General features: G+C 53.2%; 3 protein-coding genes across 4 annotated transcripts in view; 1 reads left to right on the top strand and 2 right to left on the bottom strand.

The window, feature by feature from the left end:
- Positions 1-503: 503 nt before the first annotated feature.
- On the bottom strand, positions 504-4,700 carry Muc1 (mucin 1, cell surface associated). Of its 2 annotated transcripts, none has more exons than XM_021158375.2 (7): positions 4,591-4,700; positions 2,629-3,869; positions 2,478-2,530; positions 2,207-2,340; positions 1,958-2,079; positions 1,727-1,876; positions 504-834 (listed from the first exon to the last, which is right to left on the bottom strand). In XM_021158375.2, the coding sequence occupies exons 1-7, from the start codon at positions 4,646-4,648 to the stop codon at positions 760-762; spliced, it is 1,833 nt and encodes a 610-aa protein (XP_021014034.1). In that variant the 5' UTR covers positions 4,649-4,700; the 3' UTR covers positions 504-759. The 2 variants fall into 2 exon arrangements, with proteins under 2 accessions (XP_021014034.1, XP_029330754.1); XM_029474894.1 differs by having other exon boundaries at positions 2,629-3,785.
- A 2,218-nt stretch (positions 4,701-6,918) lies between these two features.
- Positions 6,919-18,745, bottom strand: Thbs3 (thrombospondin 3). The gene is made up of 23 exons (XM_021157338.2): positions 18,607-18,745; positions 17,257-17,463; positions 16,203-16,459; positions 16,014-16,116; positions 15,264-15,290; positions 15,018-15,100; positions 14,883-14,934; positions 14,609-14,757; positions 14,152-14,292; positions 13,921-13,998; positions 13,208-13,360; positions 12,874-12,984; positions 12,684-12,791; positions 10,600-10,759; positions 10,239-10,357; positions 10,079-10,131; positions 9,608-9,801; positions 9,297-9,475; positions 9,131-9,179; positions 8,751-8,947; positions 8,334-8,506; positions 7,317-7,456; positions 6,919-7,234 (listed from the first exon to the last, which is right to left on the bottom strand). Exons 1-23 carry the CDS (start codon positions 18,683-18,685, stop codon positions 7,176-7,178), a joined length of 2,871 nt encoding a protein of 956 aa, XP_021012997.1. The 5' UTR covers positions 18,686-18,745; the 3' UTR covers positions 6,919-7,175.
- Positions 18,746-19,573: 828 nt separating this feature from the next.
- Mtx1 (metaxin 1) overlaps positions 19,574-21,825 on the top strand; it is a 5,351-nt gene continuing 3,099 nt past the window's right edge. The window contains exons 1-3 of the mRNA XM_021157707.2: positions 19,574-20,095; positions 20,965-21,034; positions 21,126-21,205. Of these exons, the coding sequence (XP_021013366.1) occupies positions 19,583-20,095; positions 20,965-21,034; positions 21,126-21,205 (663 nt within the window). The 5' untranslated portion in view covers positions 19,574-19,582. The remainder of the gene's footprint in view (positions 20,096-20,964; positions 21,035-21,125; positions 21,206-21,825) is intronic.

The raw sequence follows: 21,825 nt of genomic DNA, 5'->3' as shown, positions 1-21,825 counted from the left end.
CCTGGTGCCAACAGCACCCGGATCTGTCCCAGCCCTGGCTTATCACGGCTGTGTTGACTCTGCTACTGTTATCTGTGGTCCAAGGATTTGCTTCACACCTGGACAGCTAAGAATAGAGCTGCCTTAAGGGCACTGTGCCAGTCGGAGAGGGGCATGGGCTGGCCTCCGAAGAGAGTCATGGGTGCGAGCTGAGGCCAGGTCTGGGGCAGGCCCACTGGAGCTTGCCTAAGTTTCGTTTCCTCCTTCCTGCAGGGCCGCCAGGCACAGGAGAGAGGCAATTCCTTGGTTCTTTCTCAGGCCACCTCTGTGTCCCTGTGTCACCTCTTCCCCATATCCCTGTTTTCGAATGCGGCCAGCCTTCCAACCCTCTGTGGCTCCTTGCCTTCGGGAGTCCTCCCCCAAAGGCCTCTTCCAGGCCCTTTATAGCCTCGTCCTGGCCGCTCTGACCCAAGAGTTGCAGATGAAAAACCACAGCTGGCATAACTAACAGGAGGCCATCTTTTATTCAACTATGTTTGGGTTCCCATCCCTGTCTTCAGTTTTCCAGGCCAGTCCTTCTGAGAGCCACCACTACCCCAGTGTCCCCCAGGGCAGGGCTGGGCTTCACCAGACTTATGTAGTTGAGGTCCTTGACAAAGGACGTGAGCAGCCTACCAGAAGTCCTGGCTCACCAGCCCAGATCAGAGTGCAGGGGTCTGGCAGTGACCACTGAGGGAGCGGACTGCCAAAGCTGCCCCAAGTGGGTGGGGTGACTTGCTCCTACAAGTTGGCAGAAGTGGTTGCCACAGCTGGGTTGGTATAAGAGAGGCTGCTACTGCCATTACCTGCCGAAACCTGAGTGAAGGGGAAAGAAATTCAGGGAAAAAGAATCTTCCAGGTAAAACCCTGAAGGCGCCTGGGGCCAGGGGCCTGGCAAGCTCTCAAGGGGTTAATTCCGAGTGTGCACCTGCTGGCCCCAGAGCTGCCAGGTGACTGTAAACACACAACTCCAAGGCCCCCTTCCCCCACCCCCCTCCGCGTGGCTGTAGGTCCCTAGCCCTCTTGTAGGCCCCGCCTATCTTTCTCTCCTTTTAGTTTTTGATCCTCTGGCCCAAAGAGCTGTGTGTGTGTGTGTGTGTGTGTGTGTGTGTGTGTGTGTGTGTGTGTGTGTATCTGGAGGAGGAGGAAAGTGGGGCAAGAAAAGGACGTGCTTGTCTCCTTCCCCACCCACTGGCTTTTCTGTCTCACTAGCCTTTCCGTCTCAGGTGGCCACAGTAATTATTTACGAGACTCCGCAGGGAAAGGCCTGAGGGAGGGAAGAGAGAGGGACCCTTGCTTTCCTAAAACTCCCTCAGCACACTCATCTAGCAAGAGAAATCTCTTCCGCCAGAGCCCTCCCACCCTACCCCAGCCCCCTGTATCTACTCTCCGACCCCTAGGAGGTCAGCGGGGAATGCAGTGGGCGGGGCTCCCAGGGGCACAGGATCTCCTCGCCTCACCTCTGGGCATCCTAATTAGTACAGATTGGTACAGGTAGACGACGGCGAGGCTTTTGGGGGAAGACTGGTAGTGCAGACACTTTTTTTCTGTTGTCTCCCATGGTCTCCCAGAACTCGACCTCCATTCCCAACCTTGCCGGGCTCCAACTGCTCACCTCTCTGGGGTTCCTTGGGTTTCCCAAGCTCCCCTTCATAAGGCCCCACCCTGCCCAGGTCGCTGGCCCAAGCTGCTGCGGGATACACTTTACCTCCTCATAGGGGCTACGCTTGGTACTGCCAGGGGGTACGTAGCGTCCGTGAGTGTGGTAGGTAGGGTATTCACTCATGGGATGGTAGGTGTCCTGGGTTGGAAAGATGTCCAGCTGCCCATAGCTCTTTCTGCGGCACTGGCACACTGCCTACGGAGACAGGAGATTGGACTGGCCAGCGGGGTTCCACTTACCCAGGGCACACCGCGCCTCGGAAGGCCTGAGACTTACCAGGGCAAGGAAATAGGCGATAGCCAAAGCAACCAAAATACAGACCAGCACCAGCAGGGCAATGCCCCAGCCTGGTACCCCAGGCCGGGACTGGGCAGAGGAAGGGGACTGCATCTCATTCACTAGAAGGGAAAACGGTGGTCAGGGAAGTCCCAAGGGAGGTGGATTTCCCACTCCTGGCACCAGAAGTAAACAGGCGGTAGAACCCCATACTATGGTGCCAGGCTGCAGCTGGGGCTATCACCTCACCTTTGACTTCTGAAATAGTCAGATTATAGTCATCTGCCTCCTTCTTATGCTGTATAAGCTGTGACTTCACGTCAGAGGCACTAAAAGTACCCTCCCGGAAAACCACGGTCGATTCTACCACCACGGAGCCTGGCCTGGTCACAGAAAACGGGGAGCTCAGATAGACTCTCGGCTTATAGCTCAGCACTCCTCTCCTCACCCCCACCCCATCCCGACACCACAAAGTCACGAGACTGCCCATGCCTCCCCCAAGTCAAATCCAGAACTGTACCTGAACTTGATGCTAGAGATCCCCAGAAAATCTCCGTTAAAAATCTGCAGAAACTGGGAGAAGAGGAGAAGACTCAGGAGTGATGTGAGAGCCATGCAGTCCTGAAGAGTTATGTCAGGGGACACATGGCAGAGACTAGGCTGATACCCACCAATCCAGAAATGTTCCTCTTCAGTTCTTGGTAGTAGTTGGAGCTGGGGTCTTCCAGAGAAGAATTAAATGGGTGATTTTGAATGTAAAAAGACAAGAAGAAGAAGGAGACCCCAACAGACAACTGGGGTGAACTGTTACTGGAGAAGGTAGAAAATGGTACTGTGCTATAGTAAGAGCTGCTGGCAATAGTGCTGTGGCTGGAGGTGGTGGCCATGGTAGGAGAAACAGGGTACTGACTTGGCACTGAAGGCTGAGTGCCATTGCTGACTGGAGTTGTAGCTATTGCAGATGTATTATAGACTAGACTGGTAGCTGAGCCCAACACAGAACTGGTAGGTAGCACTGAGGAGCCATTGTGGTCTGGGATGATAGCTGAGCCTGATGTCACTTTGGTAGTAGAGAATGGCCTGCTACTGTAAACTGGAGTGGTGGCCAAGTCTGATTCAGAGCTGTTAGTTGTAGTTGAGGTACCACTGTGGTCTGGACTGGTGGCTGAGCCCAGTGCAGAGCTGGTAGTTGTGACTGAGGTGCCATTGTGGTCTGGAGTGCTAGCTAAGTCTGATGTAGTCTTGATGTTTTGGATGGAGGCACTACTGTGGACTGGAGAGCTGGTGGAGTCCCTTAGAGGGCTGGTGGCTGGGGACGAGGTGTCACCATGGGCTACTGGAGAGCTGGTGGAGTCCACTGGAGCTGTGGTGGCTGGGGATGAGGTACCACTGAGGACTGCAGTACTGGTAGAGTCTTCGGGAGCTCTGGTGGCTGGAGAAGAGGCACTACTGTGGACTGGAGAGCTGGTGGAGTCCCTTGGAGGGCTGGTGGCTGGGGACAAGGTACCACCGTGGTCTATTGGAGAGCTGGCAGAATCCACTGGAGCTGTGGTGGCTGGAGCTGAAGAGGTGCCACTGTGGACTACTGGAGAGCTGTTGGAGTCTTTTGAAAGGCTAGTGGCTGGGGAAGAGGTGTCACTGTGAACTACTGGAGAGCTGGCAGAGTTCACTGGAGCTGTGGTGGATGGGGACGAGGTACCACTGAGGACTGCAGTACTGGTAGAGTCTTCAGGAGCTCTGGTGGCTGGAGAAGAGGTGCTACTCTGGACTGGAGAGCTGGTGGAGTCCCCTGGAGGTCTGGTGGCTGGGTCTGAGTTGCTGCTGTGGACTGGAGTAGTAGCCGACGTTAAGGAACTGCTGGTGTCCTGAGATGAGGTGACACTATTTTCCTCACTTGGAAGGGTAAGAAAACCTGAACCAGAGTGAAAGATGAGGGGTAAACTGTTTTTATGCTCACAGCAGCACTAATCAACAGAGTTGGACACTGGGTCGCTTTGGATAACATGTGTGATGTTTTAGTTCCGGCCAGAGCCAAAGTTGTAAAAACAACAACAACAACAACAACACCTACTGGGTTGATGAATAAAAATCAGAGCAAGAAGAAAAATATAAACTCTGAAAGCAAAGTAACCCCGGAAGGAAGGGGGATCATGTTAGCATCAGGTAGCCCCTGGTTTGCCTTCATCCTGACAGCCTCCCTCCCTAAGCAGAGGTCTCACCTCTGCCACCTCTGCTTCTGGCTCATTTATTCCTCTACTTGAGACAAGTATTCATACTGTAGCCTAAGCTGGCCTTGAACTCTCTGTGAACCTGAGCGTCCAGGGTGTGGGAACTATAGACTGGAACCACTGCACACGGCCCCATTCTTCCACTCCGGAGCTACTTCTCCTGACACAGCCTCTCTTCTCTACTCCCCACAAAGAGTATTTGCCTACTAGAGTGCCCACTCTCCTGAGGGGTCACCTCTTCTCAGCCTCCTTCCTTAGCCTCTTCCCCCCACCCCGGCCCATACTGGGCCATACCCGTATAGATGGCCATTTATGACTGTCATAATCTACCAGTAAGCAAACTCCACAGAAAGACTGGGAGTCCCACCTGAACAGCACAGCCCCTCCCCACCTTGCGCCTCTCACCTTTTAGACTTGCTAGAAGTAGCAGCAGAAAGAAAGGAGCCCGAATGCCCGGGGTCATGGTGGTGGTGAACAGGCGGGAAGGGGCTAGAAAACAGACTCAAGGCTGGCGCTCCGTGTGTGCGGTGGAACAGCGCTGGTGCCTGCTGCTTTATACCAGTCCCCCTCCCGCCCTAGGCACAGTCAGAGCAGGTGACAGGTAACAAAACTCCGCCCCCTCCCCTATTCTTTTCCTCCTCCTCCTCCCCAGTCATTCCTGTGTAGGGTACTTGGGCTCCAATCACTCAACCTTATGACAACCTGTTTTTTCTCCATTTGGCCTCCCACTTTTACCAACCGCTCCTTGACTACCCCAGGTGTGTATGTGGAAGAAACCTGGGGCCCCCTGGCTCTGGTTTTAGTCCCAGAGCGACCGCCAAGAAGAGGAAAGGGAACACAGAAAGGCCCTGGACAGCAAGACATGGGAAGTCCATCCCTAGGTCCCCCATCTCTTTTCCTATTCTCTCTGCGGGTCCTTGAACACCACTTCTCATAAGTTGAGAGGACATAAGGGGGCTGGATAATAGTGGACAGGTCGCTAGTTTTAGTCTCCCTCCCCGCAGCACCCCCCCCCCCCCACTTCCCGGAACAGCCCCGCCCTTCTAGCCGCTCCCCGTACTCTGAAAACCACAGTCCCCGCCCCTGCCAGACTTTCCAGTAGCCTGGGTCTCTCTTTGGCTTTCTCCCGAGAAAGGCGGTGGGGGAAATTTCCACTTAAAAAGGACGAAACTTGGGCTCCACTGAAGCCTAAGGTCCTTCCTACCCAACCCTCCACCTTGAGTGGCAGGTTGACCGGCCCTTCTATCCGGAAACGCCTGCCCTCTAGTGGTCACCGCGAGCGTCGCACGGCGTACTCGCACCAGCCGATAGTTTGGCAGCACAGCCAAAGTTGAGACAGATTAACTAAAGGAAGTTAATTGTGCCTTGGCGAAAAGAATCAGTGCCTCGGACAGATAGGAAAGAATGCACACTGTGGGGGAGAAGCAAGGGTCATTACTTGGGCTACTAGACTTCTGGGGATTGTGTTTGCGGGTAGGGTAAAAGTGGTTGGACCCCCAAGGTATGTGGAAGGGGGCATCAAGTTGTGTGATGACATTGAATTGGGGGGGGGGGGGTAGGACGGGATATGTCTAGGTAGCTAGATATTTAGGAGGCAGAGATTAAGTAGGTGGGCCAATCGTGGAACATGAGAACGTTGAGATGTATCTGGGAAAGGAATAATATTTGGGGCGAACAAGCACGCGAAACAAGGCAAACCCGTGTGTGTGTATTTAGGGAGAAACGAAAGGTGTTCTGAAGGACAGAAACAGTTGAATTTGGGGAGGGCTTTGGGTTCACAGTAGCACGGACTGAGGATGCCAGGCCGGATCCCGCAAGCGGAGGTTGCGGAGTAAACCAGCAGGAGCAGTTACAACTGTAGTAGGCAAACAGTTCTTAGTCCCAACGAATACAAAACGGAAACGAATACTTTAAAAACATTTCGGGGGTGTAGGAACGGAGGCGTGGATCCCACGCTCCCGCCGTGTGTCCCGCCTCTGAGAGGCTTTGTCAGGCCTGCTCCGGGCGGAGTGGAGCCGCCCTACGTCAGCTCGCCCACAAGTATTTAGGTGGGCGGCACCAAACCCCAACTCCTAGGATTGCCAGGCAACAGCCATTCAATTCGGTTGCTGGGACACCCGTCACCATGGCAATGGCTCCGCGCCTCTCAGTCTGAGTATTTAAAGAGCAAGCGCGCGCACTGCTTTGGCGTTGGAAAGTGGCCTTCGGGGCACCAGAAGCTCCCCTCCTCTCCTCACCCTTTCCCTTTCGCCACCTTTCACTCTTCGGGTGTTCAGGCTCTGGCGCACCTCTAAGGTGACCTATACTCCCCAGAGCACTCCTGTCCCTGGGTTCCAGCGGCCCAGGTGGTAGGGAGCGGGATTCCAGAGCCCCGGGTGGGCGGGAGGGACGGGACGCGGTGCAGTGTTGTTCTTTCCCCTGCCAATATTGCACTCGTCCCGGCCTCCGGCCCCCCCGGCCCCCCCCCCGGCGCCCCCTCACCCAGAGTGGGGCAGCCCCGGCCACCGGGCTTTCGATCTCTACCAAGCTTAGACTGAAGTGTCGCCGCTACCACGGTAAGTAAGTGGGGCTGGAAGGACCTTAGCCACCCTCCAACCTCATCCTTCATTTGGTCCTTTTCCCACCCCACCTCAACTTAGTCAAACTCTCCCTAGCTCTCTAACTTGCAACTACCAGCCTTTCCCCCTCAGGTTCCTTTCTGGGCCGGAAAAGGTCTAAAATAAACAATTGCACTGACTTAGAAAATAACTGAAACTTTATGGCAATGTGCTGTGGTCTTTCCTGGGGTTAGAACCTGAGTAATAATACCCCTTGAAAGTCTCCCAACCCCTGCACAATGGGGTCGCCACCCCTCTGGGGCTGAGCTCCCTGGTGGGTGCCAGAGAGCCATCCGTTAGGTTGAGGGGCTGTAGGTTAGACCCCAGGGTCTCCAGAACAGAGTTCAACGGCCAAAGGTCTCCAGTCAGGATCTGAGTCCCGTGGCCACCTCCTCACACTCTTCCCTGGAGCAGCTGCCTCCGGAATGGCTCAAAGTCCTCAGGCACTGTGTCTGCAGAGGGAGAATAAGTCAGGGTCAGAGGACATGGTTTTCCCAGGGCACAGGTCAAGTTGACCGCAGTCTAGAGGCTCACCATTGCATCGGTACTGGAGATTGGACCAAATGATGTTTTCTTGGGAGAAGCAGAATACACCGAGACGCCCCCCTCGCATGGACGTGTCAATAATCACCCCAGAATCCGCCACTAGCTGGGGACCCTCATAGAGCTTCACCCTGTTGGGAACAGGGGTATCATTGGTGCTAAGGTGCCAATGAGCACTGTGCCACTGTCCTGGGGTCTCCTGCACCCCTCCCCTGGGGCTCTCTAGTCCTGAGGGAAGGGAGGGAAGGCTGGAAGGGGAGGAGAGGTGCTTTTTCTCAGGCCTCGGGCCCCTAGCTCTTTGTCCAGCCCCTTTTGCATCTCAAAGCACCAGCACATTCCTAGTAAGGATTGGGTTGCTATGGCAATGAGCACAAAAGGCTGGGGGTGAAGTCACCCGCTTCCCAGGCTCTAGTCCACCACCCCTCATTTATCCTCTGCCCTGGCGCCCCACTGCTCTAGGTACCTTAAAGAGGAACCGGCTCAGCCCTGGGCTTCAAGGCTGCTGGCCACAGGAAGCCCCGCTTCTAAGCAGACCCCTTCCCTTCCCTTCCCTTCCCTTCTCCAGGCACTGGCACCAACTGGGGATACTTGGAGGGAAAAATCAAACCAGAGAGGCCTGCAAACTCAGGTCTCAATCGGCTCTTCTATAAATCATGGTCCCTTTCCAAAGTCCGATGCTGCTGGAGCAGGTTCTGGACACTTAGGGGCTGGAAGGGACAGGTTCTTCCACAGACTGCCCTGGTCTAGAGGCTCCCAGAGCACTGAAGGGCATCTAGCTCAACACCCTGGATCTAGAGGGGAAATTGGATGCAAAGGAAAGGTGTTCCTGATACCACCTCCTCCGTGTTGGGAAGGGAAACCGGAAGGAACTGGCTGCAAGCCCTACCAAAGACAGCAAGGAAGTGAGCAGAGGGAAGGCCACAGTCCCCAAGTCCCTGCTAGCTAGAGGGCACAGGAGGCTGAGTCTTGCCCCTGCCCCCTCTCCAGGGCTCAAGCCTTTTCCCTTACCGAATGTAGCCAACTTGGGGCCGGTGGAGCAGCCGCCATCTATAGGATGTCTTGTCTCGCCAACCCACATTCCGTGGGTCAGTCCACAGCAGTCGTACCTGATCAGGGGTGTGGCCAGTATGCCACAGAGCATTCCGGAGGTGCTCACCTGGGCCAGATATGGATGTCACTGCCTGGGAGTCATTGACAAAGATAGTGCATCAATCACAGGACCAGGGTGAAGGGAGACAAGAGACGGGAAGAGCTGGTGAGAAAGGAAGTCGGAAGGAAGAGGAAGAATTCTCTGGAATTCCACACAGTTGAACTCCAGAGCACATGTCTGGGTAGGGAAGCTCAGAGGCAGTGGGGGCCCTGAGGTGGGGCAAGAACAGCTTTAGGAAACTCACTGGGTTGGGGAAAGTGGGCAGCTGGGGATACCTTGAGCTGCAGCCCTGGTTGGGCCACTGCTCGGAAAGGCGTGGCCTGCCAGTAGGTCTGCTCCGTCTGTTTCCACATGACCACGTAGAAGCGGCCACTGTCCTGGTAACTGAAGAGGAAACCCGCATAGTCATCATCAGTGACTGTGTTCACGTGGAAGGTGCCTTCAAAGTCCACGCCGTTAAAGGCCGTGTACCCTGGAGTGGGAACAGAGAAGTGTTAGGGGCAGTACAGCTGCCAGGCGGCCTACTGTGGGTGGGTATGGGCGGGCGCAGAGATGCCTGCTGCATACAGGACTAGGAAGGCCCTGCAAATGCTCCGTCTACCCTCCATAGGAGCCTTCCCTTTGGAAACGACTGAGCCGGGTGTCCTTTACATACCAACTGCAAGACCCGGGTCACTGTTCATAGTCTGAACAATTTCCATGCCCTGGGGTTGATAAAGGAAGAAAGAGAAAAAGCCCTGATCCAGGCGCACAGTGACACCCCAGGTCCCAACAGGCAGCCAGGTCTGACAGCGCCTGCCCAGCCTACTGCCCCCGCATACCTGGTTGAGCACTACCCAGTTTGGATCGATCTGGGCGTCACCCTCGGGATCCAGGATCACAGTCTGATAGGCCCGGAAGTCTGTGAGGGTAACTTCTGCACTCTCTGGGCACACGTCCAGAGGGTCAACCACTGCGTCATTGTCAAAGTCATCTTCACAGACATCACCCACACCGTTGCCTGCAAAGAGCGACTGTCACCGCCAGGCTCTTCCTGAGTCCTCCCTACCCTTCCATCCTCCATTCCCTCCAGTAGGCTTGCCTTCTGAGCACAGCCTGATCAGCTAAACCATCTCTGGGACTCCAGTCTTACCATCTGAATCCTTCTGATTAGGATTGGGTACCAGGCGACAGTTATCAGGCCCGGGAGGAATGTAATCTGGGACACCGTCATTGTCATCATCCCCGTCACACTCATCTCCAAGCCCGTCATTGTCAGAGTCCAGCTGAGAGCTATTTGGCAGCTGAGGACAGTTGTCCTTAGTGTCCTGGTGCCCATCTCCGTCGCTGCTCAGAAGAAAATGAACAGATCCCAGCTGAGAGGGTGGGCTCCATCTTTTCCTTCTGTGTGCTCTCTGGGGCCTGCCTACCCTCCAACTTGGTTCCCTTGCTATCATTCAGAGGAGATGGCAATCCAGCAGTGGGAATGGAAGGTAGACAGTGAGAATGACTTCCTGCTCAGCAGGGGTGGTGAGTTAAGCTTACATTACAGAGACAACCAAAAAAGAGGAGAGGAAAAAAAAATATCCCTGGGAGACCCTGGATGTCTCGGCCCAGACCCTACCTGTCTTCGTTGGTGTCACAGACATCCCCCACCAGGTCGCTGTCTGCATCTGTCTGAGAGAGATGGGTCTGATGTCACCATTTCCTGATAACTGACAGGGTAAAGGACTGGGCCTCATCCCCCAATCCCCACCCTCCCTCGCCCTGACACTCCCCTGTACCTGGGTAGGATTGCTCATTTCAGGGCAGCTGTCGCAAGCGTCTCCCACTCCGTCTTCATCCCGGTCTGTCTGCAGTGGGTTGGGTACTTTAGGGCAATTGTCCAACCCGTTGGGGATGCCTAGTGGACATGAGAAACGATGCTGTTGCTGCTCGTGGGGCACACTCTTCTCAGTTGGTGGAAGGCCCGAGCTTTGTCAGGAAACCCGCTTGTACCTTGTGTGACCTGCCTACATCTTGCCTGACCACATCTTGTTCTCGGGCCAGTGATTATAAGCCTACTTTCCCCATTGCCACTGACTTCCAAGCTCCCAGCCTCTCCCCTTAGATCCCCCAGCCATCCCCACAGCCCCAGGCTTGCACCATCCCCATCCACATCGTTGTCACAGGCATCTCCTTCTCCATTGCCATCCGTGTCCTTCTGGTCGTTGTTGGGAACATTGGGACAGTTGTCGCAGGCGTCACCAAATGAATCTGTGTCTGAATTCTGCTGGTCCTTGTTGGGAAACAGTCGACAATTGTCCTAGACAAAGGGGTGGGGACAGAAGGGTCAGAAGTCCCCATACTTACTCTGTCCATGTCCTTGTCCTGTGTTTGTCCACTGCTTGGTGCTGTCCCACCCACTCAAGCAGGTACAGATCTCCACAGTTCATTTCATAGGGATGTTTCTAGAGAACTGCCGAGGGCCAAGAAGAGGCAGGATAGAGGGAGGGATTCACAGGAGAGACCACAACACGCGGAGAGCACAGGAGCTGAGAGGGGCACAGCATCCTTGGCCTTTAGATGTTTGGTTTTGGTGGTTTGTTGTTTGTTTTGAGACAGGTTCTCACTATGTAGCCTTTGTTGGCCTGAAATCCACTATGTAGACTACAGGGCTCCTGCTGCCTCAGCCTCCTGAGAACTGGGATTAGAGCAGCAGAGAGGGGGCCTGGCTTTTCTTTTGTTTTCATTTCATCTCTTCTTCTTTCCTTTCTTCCTTCCTTCCTTCCTTCCTTCCTTCCTTCCTTCCTTCCTTCCTTTCTTTCTTTCCTTAAGATTTATTTATTAGCTGGGCGTGGTGGCACAAGCCTTTAATCCCAGCACTTGGGAGGCAGAGGCAGGCGGATTTCTGAGTTCGAGGCCAGCCTGGTCTACAAAGTGAGTGCCAGGACAGCCAGGGCTACACAGAGAAACCCTGTCTCGAAAAACCAAAAAAAAAAAAAAAAAAAAAAAAGATTTATTTATTTTTATGTATTTAGATCTTGTGTGCATTGGTGGTTTAACTGCATATATGTCTATGTAAGGTCCCCTGGAACTAGAATTACAGGCAGTCGTGAGCTGCCATGTGGATGCTGGGAATTGAACTAGGGACCTCTGGAAGAGCAGCCAGTGCTCTTAACCACTGAGCCATCTCTCCAGCCCACTTTCCTTTTCTTTTTGTTTTTTTTANNATTTATTTATTTATTTATTTATTTATTTATTTATTTATTATATGTAAGTACACTGTAGCTGTCTTCAGACACACCAGAAGAGGGAGTCAGATCTCGTTATGGATGGTTGTGAGCCACCATGTGGTTGCTGGGATTTGAACTCTGGACCTTCAGAAGAGCAGTCGGGTGCTCTTACCCACTGAGCCATCTCACCAGCCCCCCACTTTCCTTTTCTTACATGTACTTATTTAAGTAGTATATGTATGTGGCCACACAAGTGCCACTGTGCCTATATGGAGGTCAGAGGACAATTTGTAACACTAGATTCTCTCCTCCCACTATATGAGTTTCAGGGATTAAACTCAAGTCACTAGACTTGGTGGCAAGTGCCTTTATTTGCTCTGAGCTACCACACTGGCCTTGGTTTTTTTGTTTTGTTTTGTTTTGTTTTGTTTTGTTTTTGTTTTTTTCCAGACAGGGTTTCTCTGTGTAGCCCTGGCTGTCCTGGAACTCACTGTAGACCAGGCTGGCCTCAAACTCAGAAATCCTCCTGCCTCTGCCTCCCAAGTGTTGGGATTAAAGGCGTGCACCACCACTGCCTGGCCCTTGTTTGGTTTTTAGAGACAGGATCTTATTCTGTAGCCCAAGCTGAGAATCTCCTGCCTCTTTCTCTAAGTGCTGGGATTACAGGCGTGCGCCACCATTGCAAATCTACCTCAAAGTTGTTGTTTTTATGGACGTACACTATTACTTCAGACATACCAGAAAAGGCATCAGGACCTCTGGAAGAGCAGTCATTGCTCTTAACTGCTGAGCCCTTTGTTTTGTTTTGTTTTATTTTGTTTTGTTTTGTTTTGTTTTGTTAAGACTCATTTTATTTTCTCTGTATGGGTGTTTTGCCTGTGCCCACATGAGTGCAGGGCCCAGAAAGGCCAGAGATGGAACTAGAGTTACAGATGTTTGTAAGCCACCCTGTGGGTGCAGAGTGTTTTGCAAGACCAACAAGTGCTTTTAACTGTGGAGAGCCCCACCCCATACCTCAACATTCTTGATACCATCCCCGTCAGCATCGTCATCACACTGGTCCCCGACACCATCGTTATCAGCATCTTCTTGCCCAGAGTTGGGTGTCAAAAGGCAATTGTCCTGAGGTTCAAGAGGAAGGGTATGGGTGAGTTCTGGGGAGCCATCCTGCCCTTCACTGCTCCCCCACAGCCGCTGGTCTCACCTGCTTGCAGTGCTTGTCGTTATCCATGCAGGGAAGAGCCTGGTCAGGATAGCCGTCTATGTCTGTGTCAGGCCCACACACGTTCCCGTTCCCTGCCCAGCCCACGTTACACTAGGCAAAAACATATGGTCAGCGTTAGCCATTGGGCCTTGCATCCCTGTGCCCTGCCCCATTACTCTCCCTGCTCTGGGCTCTGTTCCCCACATTAATAAGCCTCCAGCCTGTGCTTACCTCTTTCCCATGAAGGCACTGAGGTCAGTCCCTAAATTTTCACCAGTTTTATACATTTCTCCAGAGCCCTCCCTTTTTCCTCCTCATCTTAGATCTAGGTTACCTGGCATGACACAGCACCATTGCGTTCAAAGAGACAGTGGGCGTGGATGTGGCAGGGGCTGTGGGTAGGGCTGTGGCAGGTCCTTGCTGGAACGCAGCCCTGGCTCTGGTTCCCCAGGAAGCCCAGGCGGCAGGGACCACATTTGAAAGACCCCTAAGAGTAGGGAGGTGGAGTTAAGAAAGGTTGAGCTCCCCAGGGGCCCTGGCCGAGTCTCATTCTACCTGTGGAACCTCAGACAGCCACTCAGAACCGCACCTGCTATATCTATCTCCTTTAGGTTCTCAGGACAGACTTTTTTTTTTTTAATTTTATGTGCATTAGTGTTTTGCCTGCATGTATGTCTGTGTGAGGCTGTCAGATATTGGAGTTACAGTGTGAGCTGCCATGTGGGTACTGGGAATTGAACCCAGGTCCTTTGGAAGAGCAGTCAGTGTTCTTAACGACTAAGCCATCTCTCCAGCCCCAGGACAACTTTCTTTAAAGGCAGATAATAACCCTATTTTTCAAATGAGGAAACTGAGGCTCAAAATGATTAAATAACTTGCTAAAGGTCACAACTGGTAAAAGGCAGAATCAGAACCTAGCCATCTCGGCCAGGTTCACGGGAACACTCGAGTGGTGCCCAAGGGGGACAGGAAGAAGTAGGAAATTTGAAGAGGGAGTGACACAGTCTCCTTTCCCCAGTCATAAGCAGAGCAGGGCATTCAACTCACCACCGTGTTGGTGCAGATGGAATTTGGGTCACAGCCTCCGTTGTTACCATCATTACATTCGTCAATGTCATTGCAGACCTAAAAGGGCAGAGTAGAGGGGGATCTCATGGATACAGAAGTCACTAATGACAGGGCCGGGTGAGCACTGGCATGTTTAGACCCAAAGCCAGAGCTGGTGTAGGGGAGTCTCATCTCATTTTTCACAAATCCATACAGACTTTACCATCTGACCTGTTTGCTGGCTCGAGCATAGTCGATGCCCACACCAGACACTCGGGTGCCCTTGTACCCTGGAGGACAGGCCTCGCAGTGGAAGCCAGGCATGGTATTGATGCAGCTGGACCCCGGGAAACAGGGGTCAGTGTGAGCACACTGGGGACCAAATGAGAAGGCAGACGTCAGGCATTTTCCTGGGGAAGTGAGCAGCTGTGTGTGATCCTAAGAGCATCACTCCTAGTCCCTGGGCAGCGCTCTCAGCCCAACCTCCAGTGCTCCATTTCCCCTGGCTGGCCATCTCAAACTTCCCTACCTCTCCCCCAGCTCCTTCACCACATAGCCCTCTAGTCTACCCTTTATCTTTTTCCTCCTTCCTGTGCTTTCTGGCCTCTGATCTCTCCTGAATTCCTCTGCTTCTGAACAACTTTCACCCATTTTTTTTTTTACCCTCGAGAGCCCCGCCATCCCTCACCTCGTTGATGTCATCACAGTGGGTGCCGTTGCCCTGCAGGCCGGGTGGGCAGGGCCCACAGCGGTAGCCTGGGTACTCATACACTTCCATACAGTCCACGCCTCGGAAGCAGGGGCTGGGGCTGCAGTGTGAACGCTGCTCGTGGAAACCTGGGAGGTGGACACGGTCAGAGCCACCCTCGAGGGTCACTCTTCGGATGGCTAGAAAGGAGAAGCTGAAGCTACACGGTGGGGGGCATAAGCAGTGCTCTCTGGGGCCCTCCTCTCCCACTCACCGCACACCTGACACTCCATGATGGTGTTCCGGATGAGTGACATTTCCTTCACCTGACGAGTGAGGAGAAGTCATCTCTCTGCCACTGCCATCACACCCCACCCCAGAATCGCACCCTTGGCCTGCCCGCTCAAACCTGGTCTCGGATGTCGTCCCGAAGCTCCACTAGGATCTGGTTGAAGAGGGTGAGCTGGGTGACCAGTGCCTTGGTCTGCTCCCCTGTCAAGGGCCAGGGGATGGAGAGACTTAGAATCGGGGAGCCACTCTGGGCCCTCTTTGCACTGTAGGTCAGCTCTTGTCCCCGAAGCCCACACCACACCTTAGACCCCACCCATGACAGAGGACCACCCTTGCCTCTACCGCCTCTTCATAACTGACTCACCTAGAATGGATTGTAGTGCGCTGGTCACTAGAGAAGAAGTGAGAGCAGTCAGTGGGAGATACTAAGGAAGTGGGAAGGAAGGGGATCTAGAAGAAGGACAGCCCTGGACCCTCAAGAAAGATGAAGCAGTGCAGAGTATCAGGACAGAGGCAACCCACTACACAGCCTTGCGCATGGTAGGCAAGCACTCTTCACATAGCCCCTTACTGGGTCACAGCCGCCCCTTCCATTGGGCTAAAGGCCCTCTGGGCATTGCCTCATAGGAAGCCAGAAAAACTCAAGTCTTCATTCTCAGGCATAGTAGTTGCAGGAGGACTCCAAGTGAGAGGCAACCCAAAGTAGGGCCAGGCCCCCAGTACATTCCATTTCAAACCCTTCCCCCAAGCTGCCCCTTCAAGAACCCTTTCAAGTCTCTGGGAGAAGTGGGTGTTTGCTTAGGTAAGAGTCTCTAAGCATCCTTGTCACAGACCAGGATGAGAGGCCTTGGCTAAAGGTGCCACTCAATTGTAGGTGACAGCTGCCAAGAGCAACTATAAAAATCTTGAGACTAAGCCATTACCTTACTCCTTAACCCTAGAGTTCCCCGGAGTTACAGCCCTGCTGGATGATCTTATTTTTCTGATCTACACCTCCTACACACGAGTCAAGGATAAAAGACTTGGAGTTGGGGGTGGGGGGTGTTGAAAGCCTCAGGAATGGTCAAGCTAAAGGAAAGGGTGTTAACTGGGAGGAGGTCAGAGGATCTATTACCTGCATTGTGAATGGATTCATCTCCTTGGAATGGACATTCACTCAGGGCTCCTACCCGAGCCATGGATCCACCCAGAATAATTTTCATCGATTCCACAAAGCCCTAGGGGTCAGCAGGGAGGCAGGCGGATCGAGCAGCTCCTCTCGGTGCTACAAACCATTTTCCCCAAACCAGAGGTTCCTTCTCACCTGCATCCTCAGATAAGCCTTTTGTCCAGTTCTGATCTCCAGTCCACTGACCTCTGCTGGAGGGATCGGGGCCAGTGCTGGAAGGCCAGCATGTTGGTCACCCAGTTTACAGTCCACATACAGCTGCAGGCCAGGACTGGGTCGAGAAGGTCCTCGGAGTCGCAGGAGAGCCGTGTGTGTGCGCCCATCAGCCAGGCCTGCTTGCTGTAGGTTCACTGCGTGGACTTTGCCATCTTCCCGCTGGTACCGCACCAGCACTGCCCAGGATTGGAGGTCAGTATGTGCACTAGCCCCACCCCATGTTCCAACTGAATTCCATCATCTCTTCTATATACCAATATGCCACCCCATGGCTGTCTGTCTCTTTGGATTTTTGGAGACAGGTTTATCTGTATAGCTCTGGGTATACTGGAACTCACTCTGAGGACCAAGCTGGCCTCAAACTCAGAGATCTACCTGCCACTGCCTCCATCTGCCTGGAATTAAAGGTGTGTGGCATGACAGCTCAGAGAGAAACTACAAATTAGGTTAATTCCTAATGTGTATCTCTCAGCACCTTGTATGTAACAGGTGCACAATAAATGTTTTTCAACAAGGCGTTGATGTGACAAGCACTCACAGGACCAGGCATGTGGATCTCTGAGTTCCAGGCCGGAGCTACGTGGAGAAACCCTATCTTGAAAAATAAATACATGTATAAACAATGAAAGTAGTAAATGAATGCTTTTCAAATTGGCCTTAGATGACCTTATTCTCAATGTCTAGAAGACTGTCCTCTCCCAAGGTGGCAACTAGATCCGTACCCACTGAACTTTAGCAAAGATCTGAGTGGTGCTGCCATTGCTGGGACACAGAGCTGTCCCACCCTCCCTGAGCATCCCAGCATACAACCTGCCATACATCCCTATAAATACCAGCCTGACCCAACTGTTTGAGTTCCTCCATACCAGTATCCCTAGTAGAGGTCGTGGAGAATAAAGAGGCACCTGGGAGAGGGCATGAGGGAGACTGCTCAAGGGGTCATTGATGCTGGAAAGGGGTGCCCACCAGTCACCTTTGTTGATCTTGCCCACAACAGAGGCCTCCAGCCATCGTGTGTTGTCTTGGCGAGAGTAGAGGCCAAAGAGGACACCACCTTGCTTTGGAGGGAGGCGGAAAGTGGACAAGAGGTAGATATCCCCAGCAGTGAGTAAAGCTGTCCGGATCTTCTCTGCCACAGCTACCATCTGCCTGGATTCGCCCACTGTCAGCAGGTCAATTACTGGCCAGATAGGGATTTAAAAGTTAGTGGAAGTGGTTGGAGTCTGAGGAAGGCCTGCCCTCTCTCCTGAGCAATCAGAGGTGAGGCATCCCTAATTATCATCCTCCTGCCTCTGAATAGCATCCTCAAAACTCAAACTCGTGAGGGATGGTGGTACATGCCTGTAGTCTCAGGCTGAGAGGACTGCCTCAAGCAATCAGGCAGTCTCCGCTACATTAGAGCAGGCTACAAGACCCCATCTCTAAAAACAAAACCATTGGCCCTTTTTTTTGTTATCAAGGCAATGCTTCCCTCCCAGCACCTTCTATCCCTTCCAAAGCCTTGGGAACCTAGAGGCTTAGAGGCTTACAAATACCAAAGCCACCCGCAAACTTCCTATGTCCCACCAGGTGGCGCAAGGGAGACATTGCTGACTAGAGTCTGGAGTGGCACCTGGTGCCCACAGCTCAGGAACCATTGCTGGGTTTAGCACACTCCAAACCCTGGTGCTGGTCCTCCCATCCCAGGGGCTCATCACACACATCTTACAGCTGTCTTACAAAGCACTCTGACCCTCCCATCGCTATTTAGTCTTTCCCCCCTGGGAATGTAGGACCCAGCCAGCGTCTCTTCCTCCTGTGTCCTGGCCAATCTGTGGTTTCCCTTCCAGCCAGTAAAGAATCTTTGCTTGTGTCATCTGCTCCTACTACCTCTCCTACACCACCCATGGGCCATCCCCCTACCAGACCTCCGGGAGAGTTCAAGCTGCCCAATCCCCACCCCCGCCCTATCTTTTAGAAACCAAGAGCCAGAGTAAAGGGGTGGGGGGGACCAAGCCCAGGGTCCCCACCGTGCAGTCACTATCAATCAAGCTGCTTGCCCAGACTATCCTGTTGATGCTCTGAGACTAACTCAGTCGTGGAATCCTCCTGGGTCCATCCTGGTCTCAGTGCCTGACACTGCACCGATCTGCACTCACCCACCACTCTGGTGCCCACCCCTCCTACATTATCACCAACTCTTCACTCTTCGCAGTGTTAACTTTTCTCTCCAACCCATTTCAGGACCCTTCCCTCTCTCTCAAACTCACATGTGGTCTGTTATTTGCCTGGGGGCAAAAGAAAGGAGACAAAGAGGTGTCAAAGGGGATGAATGCAGGCTTACCCTGAAGGTCCTGACTGCCACATGTGTAAGAGCAGAGGAGGAAAAGAGCCAGGACACCCCAAAGTTCCGGCTTCTCCATGCCGCTTAGCCGGTTCACTACCCCTGGCAGGCAAGGCGACTGGGAGGGAAAAAGACTAGGCGGAGAGCAGGAGCAGGAGGGGGGCGGAGGGACTGAGGAGCGAGCTGGGGGGTGGGGGGAGCAGGCGGGTAGGGGGGGTTGAAACAAAGAGCTGCCAATCACCTTGGAGGCATCACCGGCTCCCGAAACCAGAGGCACTGGGAAAGAGTCCCAGAGCTTTCCTTGCCTCCTGCTCCACCATAATGATCCTCCTCAAAGATGCTTCCCTTTAGCCTGACATCTGGTTCTTGGGAGCTTTCAACTTAACAGCGCTACCAAATGCTACTGTTCTCTGCAAGCAATGGTTGGAAAAGTCAGAATCCCCTGCCTTGGGCAATTCTAGGTTCTAGGCATTATTTCACAGTTGGCGGAAATGGATGGCAGTGGACCATCCTTTGCTACAGTGCCTAGAAGACCACGACACGAGGCTTATTGATATGGCACAGCAAAAAACAAGTTTTTATTACAGTGTGTTGCGTCCCTGACATGTGTCCATTCCCCTCACTCTTGGGAAAATGGAAATCTGGAAGCGACCGACGAGAACTTGATGGCTTTCTAAGACATCAGAAAGGGGAAAGCATCACCAGAGGCTGGAGCCGTAAACTAGAAGACAGGAGCGAGGATGGGACTGGGGAACACTGGGTACCGCGGGATGGCCCTGTCCGGGATGAACCCGAGGGGAGCTGGGGACCGACCAGGAGTTCCCGTTACGAAGGCAACGACCCGCGAGCCGCACCTCCCCTTCCCCCACTCAGGCCCCAGCCGGGCCTCAGCTCGGGCGCCGCCACCGCCCCTGTTTTGTTTCCATGGCGACAGGCAGCGCGAGGCCCTCTCCAAACATAACGCGCAGTGGAAAACATGCGGCTCGGGGGACCCCCCCGCGGCGTCCGCTCGGGGCTGAGACCTGAGAGGACCCGGGGTTGTCGGGGCCATGTGCAGTTTGGCAAGTGCCCCCAGAGACCGACAAGCCGCACCAGATGCCCCTCTCCCAAGCCCTCCGTGTCGCCGGCGGTTCGTGGCTACGCTCGGCTGAGGCGCCGCGAATGTCCCAAGCGCGTCTGGACCGCGGCCCTGCTGCCTTACGGGGGCCGCCTCAGGACGAGCCCGCGGCGCTCCCCAGAAGGCCGATGCCCCACCTCTCACAGCCCCGCCGTGGCTCAGGCCGCCAAGAGCCACGCCTCCCCAGACCCCAAAGCCCCGGAGGCCAGGGAGGCGGGGACCAGGGGCGGTTCCTGGCGAGAGAAGGCCGACGCTTACGAGAAGGTGCTTCCGGGTCAGAGAGCGTACAAGATGGCGGCGCCCATGGAGCTGTTCTGCTGGTCAGGGGGCTGGGGATTGCCGTCGGTGGACCTGGATAGTCTGGCCGTGCTGGTGAGGGCTCATGCACGTGTCTTCTGATCTCTGGAGAGCCGGAGTGGGTGCTCGAGCTTTGCCGAGAACCCAGACGCAAGCGTCTTGAGAGAAACTGAGGCAGTCGAAGGCCGATATGGGCTCCGCGCCTCACGCCCTGATTTCCTAGGATCGATTTGTGTAGCAGTGGAAGTAGGCTTGGTCAGGGCTTCAGAAGATGGGTTTAGACCTTGCCTATCCATTTATTGGCTGGGTGACCTTGGGATAACCCCTTCTGGACGATCTCTTCTTTTTCCGCTATGAATCCACTGAATCTCGTTTTCATAGATCAGACAGCCCCACAGCCAGACTGTAGGAAGAGCTTTAGAGCTAGGCAGACTTGCTTCACTTCATTCAACGTCTTCGGGATTGTAAAAAACATTTATTATGCCTCTTAGAGTAAAAAACATTCCCTTGCAATACGATTTTGACTCTTGTATTGAAATTGTTAACAAAAAGGCAAACATGTAAGCAAATAATGAAACGATCACGTGTATTGATGTAAAGTAGAAACAATATAGAGACTGCCAAAGGGAATCAGTACTTCCAGGAAGAGGGAAGTTAATTAGGAAAAGCTTTGGTGAATAGGCTTTACAATGTAGATGGCATAAGGGTAGAAATCTTTTCCTAATGTTTAATCTTGGAAATGGACATATAAACATGTCCATGAACTGTCTGGTCCAGTTTGCCCATTTGTAAATAGGAATGACACCCTCTTTCCACCTCTCCTTTTGGTATAAAAGTGCTAAGTATAGACCATAGAACATAATTTACTGAGTCACGGATTCTTTTCTTGGTTTCTTTATGAAGCCATACCTTGGTTTCTCTACCGTCTGCTTCCTTCCCTGCAGACCTATACCAGATTTACAGGCGCCCCACTGAAGATACACAAGACCAGCAATCCTTGGCAGAGCCCTTCAGGTATCCCTGAGGGACGGGGATGTGCCAGGGGAGGAGCAGGGGACAGGAATGCAATGCAAATGCTGTGAGTATACTTCCTTCTCAATTTCAGGAACCCTGCCTGCCCTTCGAACCAGTAATGGGAAAGTCATCACAGTGCCACACAAGATCATCACCCATCTTCGTAAAGAGGTAGGTGGCTTGAGTGGGGGCTGACAATGGAGGAAACCCAGTCCGTGAAGTGTAACTTTTATTTATTGGCCACCAGACACAGGCCAGGCAAAAGCAGTGTGATCCAGAGCAGGGAGGAGCAGCATGGGGGATGCAGTGTGACTGTGACAAGCAGTTGGCCAGATAGTGAACTTAAGGGGCTGTGGGGTGGGATAAGCGGAGAAATCAAATGGGCAGGGAGGAAGAGAAATACACAAGCTGATGACACATGGAAAATAAAGAAGAGTAGAGAACAGCAGCTGGCTTCGGGGTAGACCGGAAAGGAATTTCTAATATAAACCGTCATGGTGGTACACGCATATAATCCCAGCACTTGGTAGAAGTGGGATGATCAGAAATTTAAAATCATCTTTGGCTACATAGTGTGTTTGGGGCCAGCCTGGAAGACATAAGAACTCCTCTCAAAAAAGAAAAAAGTCACTGGGCAGTGGTGGCACACACCTTTAATCTGAACACTTAGAAGGCAGAGGCAGGCAGATCTCTGTAGTTGAAAGTCAGCCTGCTCTATAGAGTGAGTTCCAGGCCAGCCCTGTCAAAGAAAGGAGTAAAAGTCGGGGGAGAGAGAGAGAGAGTGAGAGAGA

Source organism: Mus caroli, chromosome 3 (genome assembly GCF_900094665.2).
Source record: "Mus caroli chromosome 3, CAROLI_EIJ_v1.1, whole genome shotgun sequence".
NCBI classification, from domain to species: Eukaryota; Metazoa; Chordata; class Mammalia; order Rodentia; family Muridae; genus Mus; species Mus caroli.
The sequence above is the reverse complement of the archived record's forward strand: the minus strand, read 5'-3'. Positions and strand labels throughout refer to the sequence as shown.

What these genes read in the sequence shown, in the direction of transcription:
- Thbs3 (XM_021157338.2), bottom strand. Translation starts at nt 18,685, where the DNA reads ATGGAGAAGCCGGAACTTTGGGGTGTCCTGGCTCTTTTCCTCCTCTGC. An exon ending in ATGCTCGAGCCAGCAAACAG is followed by an intron (nt 13,999 to 14,151) that starts GTCAGATGGTAA and finishes CTGCCCTTTTAG; the next exon opens with GTCTGCAATGACATTGACGA. An exon ending in ACTGGGTAGTGCTCAACCAG is followed by an intron (nt 9,180 to 9,296) that starts GTATGCGGGGGC and finishes TATCAACCCCAG; the next exon opens with GGCATGGAAATTGTTCAGAC.
- Muc1 (XM_021158375.2), bottom strand. Translation starts at nt 4,648, where the DNA reads ATGACCCCGGGCATTCGGGCTCCTTTCTTTCTGCTGCTACTTCTAGCA. An exon ending in ACTTCTAGCAAGTCTAAAAG is followed by an intron (nt 3,870 to 4,590) that starts GTGAGAGGCGCA and finishes ACTCTGGTTCAG; the next exon opens with GTTTTCTTACCCTTCCAAGT. An exon ending in GACTATTTCAGAAGTCAAAG is followed by an intron (nt 2,080 to 2,206) that starts GTGAGGTGATAG and finishes TTTCCCTTCTAG; the next exon opens with TGAATGAGATGCAGTCCCCT.